The sequence below is a fragment of the Anolis sagrei genome, chromosome 1 (assembly GCF_037176765.1).
Source record: "Anolis sagrei isolate rAnoSag1 chromosome 1, rAnoSag1.mat, whole genome shotgun sequence".
In the NCBI taxonomy this organism is placed as follows: domain Eukaryota; kingdom Metazoa; phylum Chordata; class Lepidosauria; order Squamata; family Dactyloidae; genus Anolis; species Anolis sagrei.
The window spans coordinates 28605028-28619486 of record NC_090021.1 but is presented as its reverse complement, the minus strand read 5'-3'; the positions used below and the strand labels follow the sequence as shown (position 1 = coordinate 28619486).

Genomic DNA, 14459 nt, shown 5'->3' with positions numbered 1-14459 from the left:
TTCAGCATGTGGTGAAGACTATTTCAACAACCATTCTTCTAATTTGGGTCTTATCACTGATTTTCACTGTACGATTTTATAATACTACTAATTTAGTCGTGGAAATTTTTTCAGTATTGTGAGTTGCGGTGAGTGCACTATGGATTGGATAAAATCAAGGAAACAAATATATGAATGAACAGCGATAATATTTAATAAAACAGTAACATTTGGAATATAACAAAAATAAGATTTTTTCCCTATTTTTAGGAAAAGAAATAACTGTAGAAATTAGACAATTCTTAAAAATCACATGATGAATAGTTCTTTATTCCGTCCGAAGTATTTCTTCTGGTTTTAGCAATTGGCAAAAAACCTCTCTCCAGCTTCCCGGATTCACTCTTGTTTGTCAAGTCCAAGCTCGTTGTACAGAAATGCCAGTTGTGCTGCAACCTAAAACAATAAAAAAAACCTTTTCATTGTTAAAGAACAACAGACTCATTCTTTGTAGCCTTTACCACTCTTCAGAGAGAGATTACCCGCTCTTTCCAGCTCCACTGCTGGTCCTCCTCCAAAGCTATTCGTGCTCTTATAACATTGGGGATAATCATGTGGGTTCTCCTGCCATCTGAAGAGTAATCAGAGTTCTTCCTGCTCAATTCTCTTTAGAAAATGGCAGCTGCTGTAATGGGCTTTTCACTGAGATCAGAAAAGCTTCCTGTGAATTGAGCATTACTGTCAGGTATAACACAGCTTGTGATCAGAACAGCAGCACTAGCTCTGAAGGTTGTGTCACAAAATGCTTTCAAAATTGCTTTGCTTCCTTCCATGGCAGCAAGTGGGTGAAGACGGTAACTTGTTTCTGTGTATGCATTCTATGTTAAGCAAAAAACTTCATATGCACTCTTTCAGAACAGATGAATTCTACTGAATCACTGAAGCAACAATTAAATATTTTTGTATGTTCTTTTCCTACACAATGAAATTTGGGACTTCTGTTTATATTTTTATTTAAGTCAAACTTATGCATAAATCAAGGGAAGGTCTTGGGACCACAATTATAGGTTTTGACATGACTTGTGGATAAGTCAAGGGTCATGCCATGGAGAGAAGAAAGTGCTAGCCCCATCATTGACATTTTCCCATCCAGACATTCAAAAGGTTTTTTCTCACTCTACTCAGAGAGGATGGCTTATTATTATTATTATTATTATTATTATTAGAAACACAACAAGATGAGTTGTTGTAGGTTTTTCCGGGCTATATGGCCATGTTCTGGAGGCAATTTTTCTCCTGACGTTTTGGCTGCATCTATGGCAAGCATCCTCAGAGGTAGTGAGGTCTGTTGGAAGTAGGATGCTTGCCATAGATGCAGGCGAAACGTCAGGAGAAAAATTGCCTCCAGAACATGGCCATATAGCCCGGAAAAACCTACAACAACCCAGTGATTCCGGCCATGAAAGCCTTTGACAATACATACAACAAGATGAGTCCACAGCAGACAAGATCACTCTGCTGGCTGTTGTATTGGATCACACGTCGGACACTTCCCAAGTGTCTAGGACTGTGCGATGTATCGGCTAATGATGCGTGCAGATCCCAGTAAGGTGGCCTTCTGAAGCTGGCAGATGGTAATTTTGTCAGCGCCAATTGTGTTTAAGTGCAGGCCAAGGTCTTCAGGCACTGCACCCAGTGTGCCGATTACCGCTGTGACCACCTTTATTGGCTTGTGCCAGAATCTTTGCAGTTCAATCTTTAAATCCTCATATCATGTCAGCTTTTCTAGTTGTTTCTCTTCAATCCTGCTACCACCTGGGATTGCAACACTGACAATCCATACTTTGTTTTTTAACACTATTGTGAGGTCAGGAGTATTGTGCTCTAGAACTCTGTCTGAATTCGGAAGTCCCAGAGGAGTTTTCTGGCTTGTGATCCCACCAGTTCTTTGTCGCAGGCAGATGGTATTTGTGGCACAGGTTCCAATGAATCATCTGAGCAACAGTGTTATGCCTCTGCTTGTAGTCTGTCTGATGAAAACTGTCATCAGTTTTCATCATCATCATCATCATCATCTTCATCATCATCATCATCATCATCATCAAAGTTAAGGTAAACTATTGACACTTATAAAAAATAAACTATTTCCATCTCTGAGTGGATTAAACCCCTGTGCCGGCAGGACTGAATACCGACAGGTTGCAGGTTCGAATCCGGGGAGAGGCGGATGAGCTCCCTCTATCAGCTCCAGCTCCTCATGCGGGGACATGAGCGAAGCCTCCCACAAGGATGATAAAACATCAAATCATCCAGGCGTCCCCTGGACAACATCCTTGCAGACGGCCAATTCTCTCACAACAGAAGCGACTTGCAGTTTCTCAAGTCGCTCCTGACACGACCAAAAAACAAAAAAATCTCTGAGCAGAGTGGTGGAAGGCATGGGTTTATTTATTATTTCATTTATATATTGCTTTTCTCTACTCTAAGGAGACACAAAGCGGTTCACAATAAAGCAAATGGCAAAATTCCTTGCCTCGCAAAGTATAAAACACAACACATAACTAAAATAGCAGATACTAGATTAAATTCAGTGAACTATCAAACATCAAACATAAAAAACATAACATACAACATTGGACATTGCACCAATCCCATAGTTATTTTGGCTGCTTCATCTCACTCTCCAAATGCTTGCTTTAAAAGCCATATTTTCAATAATTTCCTGAATGTCAGGAGGGAGGGGACTGATTTGATTTCACTAGGAAGGGAGTTCCACAACCGAGGTGTCACCACCGAGAAGGCCCTGACTCTTATCCCCCACCAGTCGCATCTGCGAAGGCGGCAGGACCGAGAGAAGGAACTCCTCAGCCAATTTTAATGCTCTAACTGGCACATAGAGGGAGATATGGTCAGATGGTCCAGGCATGGGCAAACTTGGACCAGTAGGATGTTAGGAATTGTGGGAGTTGAAGCCCAGAACACTTACTTAGAGGGCCCAAGTTTGCCCATGCTTGGTTTAGTCTGTCCTGTGAGAGGCTTAAAAGAAGCAATGACCTCCTCTCCTACTCTCTTGGCACTCCATCTGGAAACTGCTAGGATGGAGAAGACTATCCAAAAGCATGGAATCTAATTATCTGTTTTGTTACTGATCTTGGTCTTCCTTCTCCCCTTGCCCCACAACTTGTATGGTGTTCAGTCATCCTTCAAATACTATGGCATGTATTCGTTCCACTAGATGTCACAAAGATACACATAAATAGGTGCTACAATTATTATTTGGTGAATCAAAGCTCTAATTTTAACCATAAATAATTTGTGTATAATAAGTCACTGTCTATTTTCCTATTTACTTTGAATGCAGAGTAAATTAGCACAAAATGAGTTAAATTTAATTATTTCTAAGCTCTGATACTGTGCATCATTAACCCACAAATCAACCCATTACGTCTCACTGAGGGTAGTGGGGCAAAGAATTAATTAAATTTAATTAGGAATTGCAAAGCTGTGCTTTTTGGTGAAGGGGTTTTCTTATGGAGAAAAGTAACATGATTTTTTTTGTAAAGCATCAACATTACAGATTATTACTTATGCAAAGTGATTGGGACCAAAAAATTTTTTAGATCCCCCCCCCCCCCCAATATTTTTAGAATACCTGTTGTTGTATGTACATTCCATCTTGGAGATGGAACCAAAGTCTAAATGCAAAATTCACTTATGTTTCATAGACATCTGATACATATAGACTGAAGGACATTGTATACATAGTATTTTTAATAATTTTGTGCATGACTACCTCAGTCACTCATGTGAACTATTTTGCATTTCAGAATTCTCAATAAGGGATGCTCAACTGGTACAAGGTTATGTCTATACTTAAGAAGGATGGTTTTCTTTTCAAACAGAATACTTTATTTCAGTTACATGCCACCTTTCTTTTGATGTGGGAAGAGTAGTAATTACATTTATTTATTTATTTATTTATTTATTTATTTATTCCACCCTTCTCACCCCAAAGGGGACTCAGGGCGGAGCACAGCATATATACAGCAAACATTCAATGCCGGGACAAAAATTCATATACACATACATAAAACATTAAAATCATTTATCTCAATATTAAAATACACCATTTAAAACCGTCTTGGTCATCTGCGTCTAATCTAATTGCCCTGGTAATCTTTCCTATTGCTGCTTTATTGCCCTGTCCCGAAAGCTTGGCCCCACAGCCTAGTTTTTACCATCTTTCTAAAGGAGAGGAGGGAGGGGGCCGATCTGATCTCACCAGGAAGAGAGTTCCATGGCAGGGGGGCAATCACTGAGAAGGCCCTGTATCTCGTCTCCACCAATCGCGCCTGTGACAATGGTGGGACGGAGAGCAGGGCCTCTCCGGAGATTCTTAATTTTCACAATGGTTCATAGGGGGAAATGCATTCAGACAGGTAAATCAGGCCAAGGCCGAAATAGGGCTTTATAGACCAAAGTCAACACTTTGAATTGTGCCCAGTAGCAAACTGGCAGCCAGTGGAGCTGGTGTAACAGAGGAGTTGTATGCTCCCTGTATGCTACCCCAGTTATTAACCTGGCTGCCTCTTAATGGACTATTTGAAGCTTCCGAGCAGTCTTCAAATGCAACCCCACATAGATTGCATTGCAGTAGTCTATCCTGGATGTAACGAGAGCATGGACCACTGTGGCCAAGTCTTCCAAAGGTGCTGGCGCACAAGTTTTGATTGTGCGAAAGCTCCCCTGGCCACCACTGTAACCTGTACATGCTTTTGTACAGCTTTCTTCCACTCTTTGCAAAAAAGGTGCATACCTGATTTAAGGACTCCTCCCATGAAGGAGCACAGTGACTCCCTCCCGAGTGAACATCTAAGATGATGTTAGGTGGTTGAAGTTCTGAAACAAATATAAAAGAAAACCAAATAGAAGTCAGTATAAGGAAACAGGACATGTTATTCTAGATATGAAGAAGTCCATTTTAATTGGTGATGAAAGTGAAATTATGACATTATTTAAAAACTGAAGAATGCTGTGGATGAAATACTCATACTGGTTTATTCCAAATCATTATCCTAAAAGAAGACAAATTTGCTCACTTCACTAGTCCAACTTAGGGATCCAGGTGTCAACGTGGAAGGACTATAATAATGACACGTTCACAGTACACACTTTAATGACAGATTGCCTTCACAACACTTTCTCACTTCTCCAATATTTGCAATTCAGAAGAAGCTGGAAACTGAAGTCAGAATATTGCTGATAACATAACCTCTTGTTGTACAAGCATATGTACTACATCAACATGTTGTTGTTGTTGCTGTTGTTCATTCATTCAGTCGCTTCCGACTCTTCATGACCAGCCCATGCCAGAGTTCCCTGTTGGCTGTCTCCACCCCCAGCTCCTACAAGGTCAAGCCAGTCACTTCAAGGATAACATTGATCTATCTTGCCCTTGGTTGGCTCCTCTTTCTTTTTCCTTCCATTTTCCCCAGCATCATTATCTTCTCCAAGCTATTCTGTCTTCTCATTATGTGGCCAAAGTACTTCATCTACATCATCACAGGCTATGACTTATGCCAAGTATGATTGTCTTCTAAGGGTAGTCTTAGTTATGGGTCCATAAATGACTGTAGAGAACTATTCTGGATCTGTATTGTCTTTTCCAGTGAGGACATACATTTCCAGATGGAAGGCGGTCCCGACAAGGGTTTGCTACAATGGATGTTGCAGAAGGAGGAATCTGTTATCACAGAACGTCCTCTTTTCCAGTGCAACTGGAACAATGCTGGGACTCTCCTGGCTAAGGGGACACCCAGGCACCTTCTGGACATACCGTATTAAATTGTTCATCAAGCGAAATAAGTTTCAAACAAATAGTTTTCCTATTGACTTGAATGCTTTGGACACACTTATACACAGACATTGATTCATGGGATTATGAAGACATGCACACAGCTAAAAACAGAACTTTTTCTATTACAACTTAGGGATCAACGATGGGAGAGAAGTCATGGGAAACTTCTCACTTTGTATCTGTTCTACATTCTCATTAAAGTATATCTTCCCGGAGGAAAAGGTTGGTGCAATGATGGATCTCCTAACATTCTTGCTCCTAGAATAGAATTTTCAGATTGGCAATAAAACACAGATCTATATAGTCCTTTCTGATACAATTTTTTACATAAGGATTTAGCTAATCACATCAAAATGTGAAAATATCTAATGTTACCTTTTTCATCTCTAGTGTTGAGTTGGGCATTGTCTTGTACAGCTTTTCTAAGTTTACAAATGTATCTTAATAACCCTGCCAGAGGTACTCGTTGGTCATTTTCAGAGACTGTGATGAAAAGAGAAGGATAATTCTAGAGAAAGAGAGGCAAAGGGAGAAACGTGGGTGAGGGGGAAGGAAATGGTTGAGTTAGCAGGATGGAGTTACTGATGCCAATCTGTGCATCCATTAATTTTTAATCTGGTGGAAGCGACTCTGCTCTGTCAGCAGGAGAAAAGAGCTACATGGATTTAATTATACCTTTGAAGAAATCACCTATGCCAGAGCCACACTTAATGATTATGAGAAGATGTTATCTGTGACTTAGTAAACTGCGGCATTCAATAAATAGTTGCACTTCCTTCCTGTTTAAACTCTTCTGTAAACACCCACCACCACTGAGACCAGAAAGCAGCTTAGAGGGAAAACATCTCTCAGTTCAATTGTTTCTGCAATTGCTCCTTCATCTCTCTTTCAACACAATTTAAGGGTGCTCTATTCTAAGGTTTAATCTTTTTAATCAGTTGAATCTTTCGCTGCCCCTCTTGTCAGTTATTTACTAAAGTTTATATCCTGCCCTAGGCAACAACATTTTCATATTTAATCGCCTTTTGAAGACAGGCTAGGTAATTTTGGCAGTCTTTTCACTCTATCCCAATATGTTAGCTACCCCTCCCAGTTTTTTATCATTGGCAAATTTGATAAAGATTGTCTCCACTCCATCACCCCTAAGTCTTTGATAAAAATACTGTCATCCCCAGGAGAGAATTTAGAATCACTCCACTTGAGATCTCCTTCCAATTTGAAGCACAGCTACTGATGATAACTCTTTCAGCACAGTTTTCCAAACAACCATGGATATACATTCCATTGTGTTTCCATCTATTCCACATTTAATCAGTTTGTTACTCAAAATATCATGTTTTGATTTGCTGAAAGCCGGGCAAATGGCATCCATAGTATTCCCACCACCTAATAAACTAGTGACCCTATTTGTTGTTTTTTTTCCTCTTGTTCAGTCGATTCTGAGTCTTCGTGACCTCATGAACCAGCCCATGCCAGAGCTCCCTGCCAGCCGTGGCCACCCTCAGCTCCTTCAAAGTCAAGCCTGTCACTCTATGGATAACATCCATCCATCTTGCCCTTGGTTGGCTCCTCTTCCTTTTTCCTTCTATTTTCCCCAGCATCATTATCTTCTCCAAGCTGTCTTCTCATTATGTGGCCAAAGTACTTCATCTCTGTCTCTAATATGCTTCCCTCCAATGAGCAGCCGGGCTTTATTTCCTGAAGTATGAACAGGTTGGATCTTCTTGCAGTCCAAGGCACTCTCAGAGTTTTCCTCCAACACCACAATTCATAGGAATCTATCTTCCCTCGCAAAATCTTCCTTATGATCCAGCTCTCACATCCATAGGTTGCTATGGGGAATACCATTGCTTTAATTATGCAGATCTTTGCTGCCGCTTAGTATAATGTTTCTACCCTTAACTATTTTATCGAGATTGGTCATGGCTCTCCTCCCAAGAAGTAAAGGTCTTCTGATTTCCTGGCTGCAGTCCGTATCTGCATTAATCTTTGTGCCTAGAAATACAAAGCCTGTCACTGCCTCCATGTTTTCACCCTCTATTTGGCAATTATCAATCAGTTTGGTTGCCATAATCTTGATTTTTTTTTATGTTTATCTGCAACCCAGCTTTTGTACTTTCTTCTTTCACCTTGGTTATAACCTCAACTCTTCCTCAAGTGACCCTATATATGTATACATTTGAATATGTATGTATTTATGCATGTCACACTGTGTCCAGTAGGCATCACTACTGGGTAAGTGTGCACAGGATTGTTGCCTAAAACACTCTCCCATTGAAATCCATGGGCATTTAAAGATTTATCTTAGCTGGATTACAGCCATCACTTAAAACTGTTTAAACAATTAAAAACCGCATTCCAATTGCAACACTTTTGTGACATTATATGCATTTTGTGGTATTAAGAAGAGATGAGATAGTACCTGTGGCCTAATATTCTGATATGGACAGTAATTTTTAATATATTCCTTGTAGGTCTCATCCATTAATGGGTTGCCCCATTCTTCTTGTTCTTCAATAGTTAAGGGAAGATGTGGGTTTAGCATTGTATTTAGAACATCCAGGAAAGGGGCCTAGGAACAAAATAAACACACATTTCCCTTTTAACTTTACAAAAACAACAGTAGAGCAGATAGCAAACACAACACTGATACTTTCTAATATAACTAACCAGGTTCTACAGTCAGATCTTTGCAAGAAATTAATCATTGCATTTTCAGTAGTCATCCACCGATCATAGGCTTCCTTTTGCTCACTCCTATTTTTGGTCCCATCTACACTACCACACAGGCCCGTAGCCTGGATTTTGATTCGGGGTGTGTGTGTGTGAGGATCTACCCTAGCAAACCTTTTGTATCATTATCCCAATACGCCCATGCATATGGGATATATTGAGCATGGTGATCGGATCATGATATGAATAAACATAACAGTTTGAATAATGTACCAGTAAGGCCTTCTCGCGGACCACCATGAGAATTTGGGGGGGGGGGGCGCTGAAGCCCCTCAACCCCCCCCCTCCCGGCTACATGCCTGCTACCACATAATGCAATTTGAAAATGCACTATGTGATTAGAGTACCTGACTGATATAATGCAGTCCAAAGCAGTTCAAATTGCATTATATTAGTCTATACGTATACTGGACTGGAGAACACAAGAGGGTTACTTGTGTACCCCACTAGGTGGGGTGCTGTTCTCAGAAGGTGCCATGATTTACAATGCAACCTTGGAGAAAAAAGGGCAATTTAAAATAGATGGTGTAACCATTTCACTGTTACTCTCCACTTTTTTTCTCAGTAATTCAAGAAGGTACATATAGAATTTGGCTGGAAGTCAAAAACTCTGCTGCAGCCGTGAGCTAGAAAATGTGGGTTTCAGATTTGATTATGAGAAAGAGAGGCTCAGCAAGGTAATCTAGTCTTATGTGCTAAGGGATTGATGGAGTCTGGTCTGAAGCAATGCTTATCCATGCTGCTGTACCTATAATTCATTCCTGATTGTAGAAATATGTTTAGTCCTGAGAAGCTTTTCTTCCAAAGTGATGATGCAAGAGGTGGGGCTGTCCTGCTAACTGGAGTGGGATGAACTGAAACAGCAACACTCTCACCTGCAAGGCCATAGCTCTGATAAGATGTGGATCAGTATTGTAGAGGGCTCCTGCAATAACTCCTCCAGCACTCAGGCTCCTCAGGGCTGTACGCGCTGGATTGGAATATCCTAGTTCATTTAACAACCCAATGCAGGCTTGGAGATCTTGGATCCCATTGTGCTTCTTCTTTAGACAGCCATCTTTATGCCAACCCAGGCCTAACTCTCCTCCACCTCTGACAATTACAAAAAAAATCCTCTGAGAAATATTTCATATTTTTAAAAAGGCAGCAACCACCTTCTAATATTGACACAATCTCCAACTGTCCCAACTGAGCAGGGACAACCCTAATTAATTATCTGACATCCCACCTTTAACTGTTACGTCTCAAACCTGGAGGTTGTAGTTTGGTGAGGCACCAGCACCTTTTGGCAGAGAAGGTTAAAGATCTTGTAAAACTACAACTTTTGTGCTCAGCTTATTTCAATTGCCGCATACAGAGTTGTTGTTTTGTCGAAGGCTTTCATGGCTGGAAACACTGGGTTGTTGTACGTTTTTTCAGGCTATATGGCCATGTTCTAGAGGCATTCTCTCCTGACGTTTCACCTGCATCTATGGCAAGCATCCTCAGAGGTAGTGAGGCCCTCAGAGGTAGTGAGGACCTCACTACCTCTGAGGATGCTTGCCATAGATGCAGGCAAAACGACAGGAGAGAATGCCTCTAGAACATGGCCATATAGCCCGAAAAAAACCTACAACAACCCAGAGTTGTTGTTGCTGTTGTTAATATTGTTATTTATATCCCACTTTTTCTCTTCACAAAGGAGACTCACAGCAGCTTCAAGGTGCAAAAGTAACCTGCACTCAGTTGATTCAGTAGGACGAATTGAAAGAGGGGATTGAAGCAGTTGGCAATGTTGCTGTATTGCTTTTATTGTTAGCCACTTTGCATCTCTTTTTAGAGAGATAAATTGGGGTAGAAATAATAATAATAATAATAATAATAATAATAATAATAATCAGCATCATCATCATCATCATCATCACTTTCGTCGTCATCGCCTAGGAAGACAGAATGGCTCCTCCCTTTATAGTTGGGAAAGTATTGCAGTATTACTTTTACTGTTAGTCACTTTGCATCTCTTTTTAGAGAGATCAATTGGGGTAGAAATAATAATAATAATAATAATAATAATAATAATAATAATAATTGTCCTCATAATCTCCCTGCTTTGGGAAAACAGAATGGTCCCTCTCTGCTGTCCTTCCGGGAGCAGGCTAAAACCATTTTATTCAGACTGGCTTTTAAATAAGAAGGTTTTAAAGACCAAAACAAGGAGTGCTACATTTGATCTATGTTAATATATTTGTTTAATTATTTTATTTGCTTTTGACTATGTATTTTTATATTTCTATGTTTAATTCTATTTTAATGTTTGTATGTTTTTAGCTTTTCAATTATATATTGTGTTGTTTTTACTGTTAGCCGTTTTGGGTCTCATTTTAGAGAGGGATAAAGCAGGGTAGAAATAATAATAATAATAATAATAATAATAATAATAATAATAGGCTCAGGCAGCATCAAACTACTGTAGACTTCCATAGCTTGGGCGCTCTTCCTCATTCATAGGTTTTGCTAAGTTGATCAAATGCTGATGTTACTTTGCCACACATGTCCTGGTTTTTTACCTGGGAAATGTTGGAGGCTATGTTACCAGTTGCTAGGGAATGTGAATGGGAAGATGCTCCTATGCAAATGGATCCTTACTGACTCTTTAGCTTCAGTTTCAGTATTAGATGTCACCAGATGCAACTTGTTTTAGATTTGTGGCCATACTGGCTGAGGGATTCTGAGGAGTCAAAAAGTATCTATGGTCATCCTTCCACATTTTCAGTCTTGACTTTTGATGACCTAATTATTCATGGATTTGATTAAAATTTTCTTTCTAGAAATCTTTAGATCCTCCAAACTGATTCTATGTTCACCTTACATTGGAAGTTGACCACAGAGTTGTTCATTGAAGACCTACCAAACAATGGCATTTTCTTTATTCCAAGTTTTGCACTTTCACAGGGAGACTTAGGCTCTTAATCCCAGTGAATATTAACTGTAGTTGATTATAAGAACAAAATGTTCATCAAAAGAGGCCTTTTGTACAATCTACTTTTGACTCCTCCTGCTGTTGTTATGTGCTTTGAAGTCAAATATGACCATAAGTCATAGCTGACTTGAAAGCACATAACATGGGGTTAATGGCATGATTTATTCAAAGAAGATTTGCCACTGCCTTCTGCTAAAGATGAGAAAGCATAATTTGTTCAACATCATCCAAAGGGTTCCCACATGTGAGCATGGATTGGAACCCTAGTTTCTTGGACTCCACGTCTAATATTCATACCACTACACCACAGGGGCTTATGGCTTCTCTTACGGCCTTATGTGTTAAGTCTTAAAGTGCAAACAACTTATAAGGCATTAAATAATTTCATGACCAGCAGGAGATCTGAAGCTGGGACTTTCTGGTTCATGGCTCAACCTCTTGGCTATGAACTTGTACCAGCTCTCAGCTGTCTTTATCACTCTGCTCAGTATCTGCTTCAGATTTGTTAAAACTGCAACGTTCTTGAACAGTTGCTGTCAAGGTAAAGTGTTATTTTTAAACTGCTGTATTCAAACATTTGGTTAGGTGTTTTCCTTCTCAGGTAAACTTCCAAAGTGGTACATGGTGAGTATCCCTTATCCAAAATGCTTGGGATAAGAGCGGTTTGGAATTTCAGATTTTCTCTTTCTTTGATATTGGAATGCCCATATTTGCATATGAGACACGTTGGAAATTAGACCAATGTCTAAACATGAAATCCATTGAAGTTAAGGGTACACAAAGACTGAAGACAATTTTAAATCGTTTTGTGCATTTAACTATCAGAAATATTTTAATTTAAATAATTGTGTGCATTTGAACTATCAGAAACCAAAGGCATCACTATCTCAGTCACCCATGTGGACTTTTAGGGATTTTAGAGTATTTTGGAATTCCGGATAAGTGATGCCTAATCTGTACACAGTACAATATTACAAGAGTTAAATTTGTGTATGTGAAACAACATTATGTGAAACGACATTACTGGTATCAGTATCCATAGCAGCAAGTGTACCTGAACTGTGGGCAGAGAATAAGAAATATGACAATTAAATTGAAGCAACACTTTATCATACACTTGATCCCAAAGTTTTTTGGATTTGAAATACATCCTTAGCCCTGAAATCAGTTTTTCTATGAAACAATTATTTGAACTCATGATTCACTTGGAAACCGTGCACATGATGTTGCTTTGCAGCCTACCAGACCACACGAGCCCTGAGATCATCAGGAGAGGCCCTCCTCTTGGTCCCACCACTATCACAAGTACGATTGATGGGAACGAGAAAGAGGGTATTTTCAGTGGTGGCCCTGCGGCTCTGGAACTCCCACACCAAAGAGGTATGTTTGGCCCTCTCGTTATTGCTCTTCCACTCCCAGGTGAATTTTTTCTTAAAAAGCAGGCCTTCCCAGACAATACATAATAGCAGCAAGCTTGGCCAAACAAAACTCACATGGTCAAAGACTTGGAGCTCTGAGTCGGTTAGTTTAATGTTTTAACTTATTAAGACAACCTCAGTGGCCTGAGGTGTAGGGATTTTAATGGCAATGATATGTGATTATTTTGTTGCTTATTTATATTCATGTAACTTGTGGTTTATGGATGTAGGGATTTATTGCTTATATGTTGAGTGGGTGGGTTGATGATTTTTTTGTATTATGTAGTTGTCTTTCTATTTTTATACACCGCTTTGAGTCCTATCCATGAGAAAAAAAGTGGAAAAAATACTATTATTATTATTATTATTACACCCCTTTGTACTCCTTGGGTGTAGACTTTATCCTGGCTCTTTCCTGGATGCACAAATACTTTCAGCTCTTCCATACAGTATTATATGCCAAAAATATTTCTGGTGTTACACAAATTATCTCCATTATATTAAGAACATGCTTGTTGAAGTGCTACATTTTTTGGTAAATGTGTTAAAAATGAAACCTTATTTGACAATAGTTTTTTTTGGCTCAGACTATAGCTGTTGGCCTGAAATAATCTATAATTGCTTGCAAGAGTCAAAATGGTTGTCCAAAACCTAAGCTGGTCTATTAATTAGAAAAGCAGAATATTATGTGCAGACAGATTACTCATATTTTAGAAACAACAGAAGTATCAACTCTAAACTTACAGACAAAGTCACAACCCATACCAATTTCAGTTTTTGGATATAATCAGTTTCAACATTACACACAAGGGAGGGAGACAGGTGTGTGAATAAGTTGAATTTCTGTCACAACATGTGCTGTGGAACTTGGATCTCTGGGGTCACAAATTACATTTTGGGGGAGATGTGCTATAAATGCAGTAATTAAAAGCTTGTCTAATTCACAGCAATGCCTTCTTCTATGTAGTATTTAAATCTGATTTTTAAAAAGACTAATAAAAAATAAATTCTCCAATACATTATGTATATTCTCCTTTTGAAACCAAGATAACACTGTACTAAGGAAAGAGTTTTAAGGACTTGTATGGGGAATTAAATAACACTGAAACAAATAGGACTTTCAGATATCAGCCATAATAATAATAATAATAATAATAATAATAATAATAATAATAATAACTTTATTTGTACCTTGTCACCATCTCCCCGAAGGGACTTGGACGGCTCACAAAAGCACTCGAGGTGCGACACACATATACAGTAAGTGTCTAAACAATATAATAAAAACAATAACCATAACAATTGTAATATCAATACTCTTTCTTCTATATATTTTAGTACATTTGTAATTTTCAACATTTCAACTAAACTTGAATTGGCTTCCTAAGAAACACTTTGTTTTAATTTTGCTGTCACAAATCTTGATTAGCAATAATTTTTAAAAGCATGGTTTCACTGCATACCACCCTCACGTATTTAAAAAAATGGCAAGGCATAATTTTAATTAAAATAATAA

The 14459-nt window shown here is 39.0% G+C and overlaps 1 protein-coding gene across 3 annotated transcripts in view; it reads right to left on the bottom strand.

The window, feature by feature from the left end:
• Positions 1–169: 169 nt before the first annotated feature.
• PREPL (prolyl endopeptidase like) overlaps positions 170–14459 on the bottom strand; it is a 45695-nt gene continuing 31405 nt past the window's right edge. For all 3 annotated transcript variants that reach the window (XM_060754393.2, XM_060754392.2, XM_060754394.2), the window contains 5 exons: positions 9442–9658; positions 8256–8405; positions 6209–6341; positions 4793–4875; positions 170–432 (listed from right to left, as the gene is read on the bottom strand). In XM_060754393.2, the coding sequence (XP_060610376.2) occupies positions 376–432; positions 4793–4875; positions 6209–6341; positions 8256–8405; positions 9442–9658 (640 nt within the window). In that variant the 3' untranslated portion in view covers positions 170–375. The remainder of the gene's footprint in view (positions 433–4792; positions 4876–6208; positions 6342–8255; positions 8406–9441; positions 9659–14459) is intronic.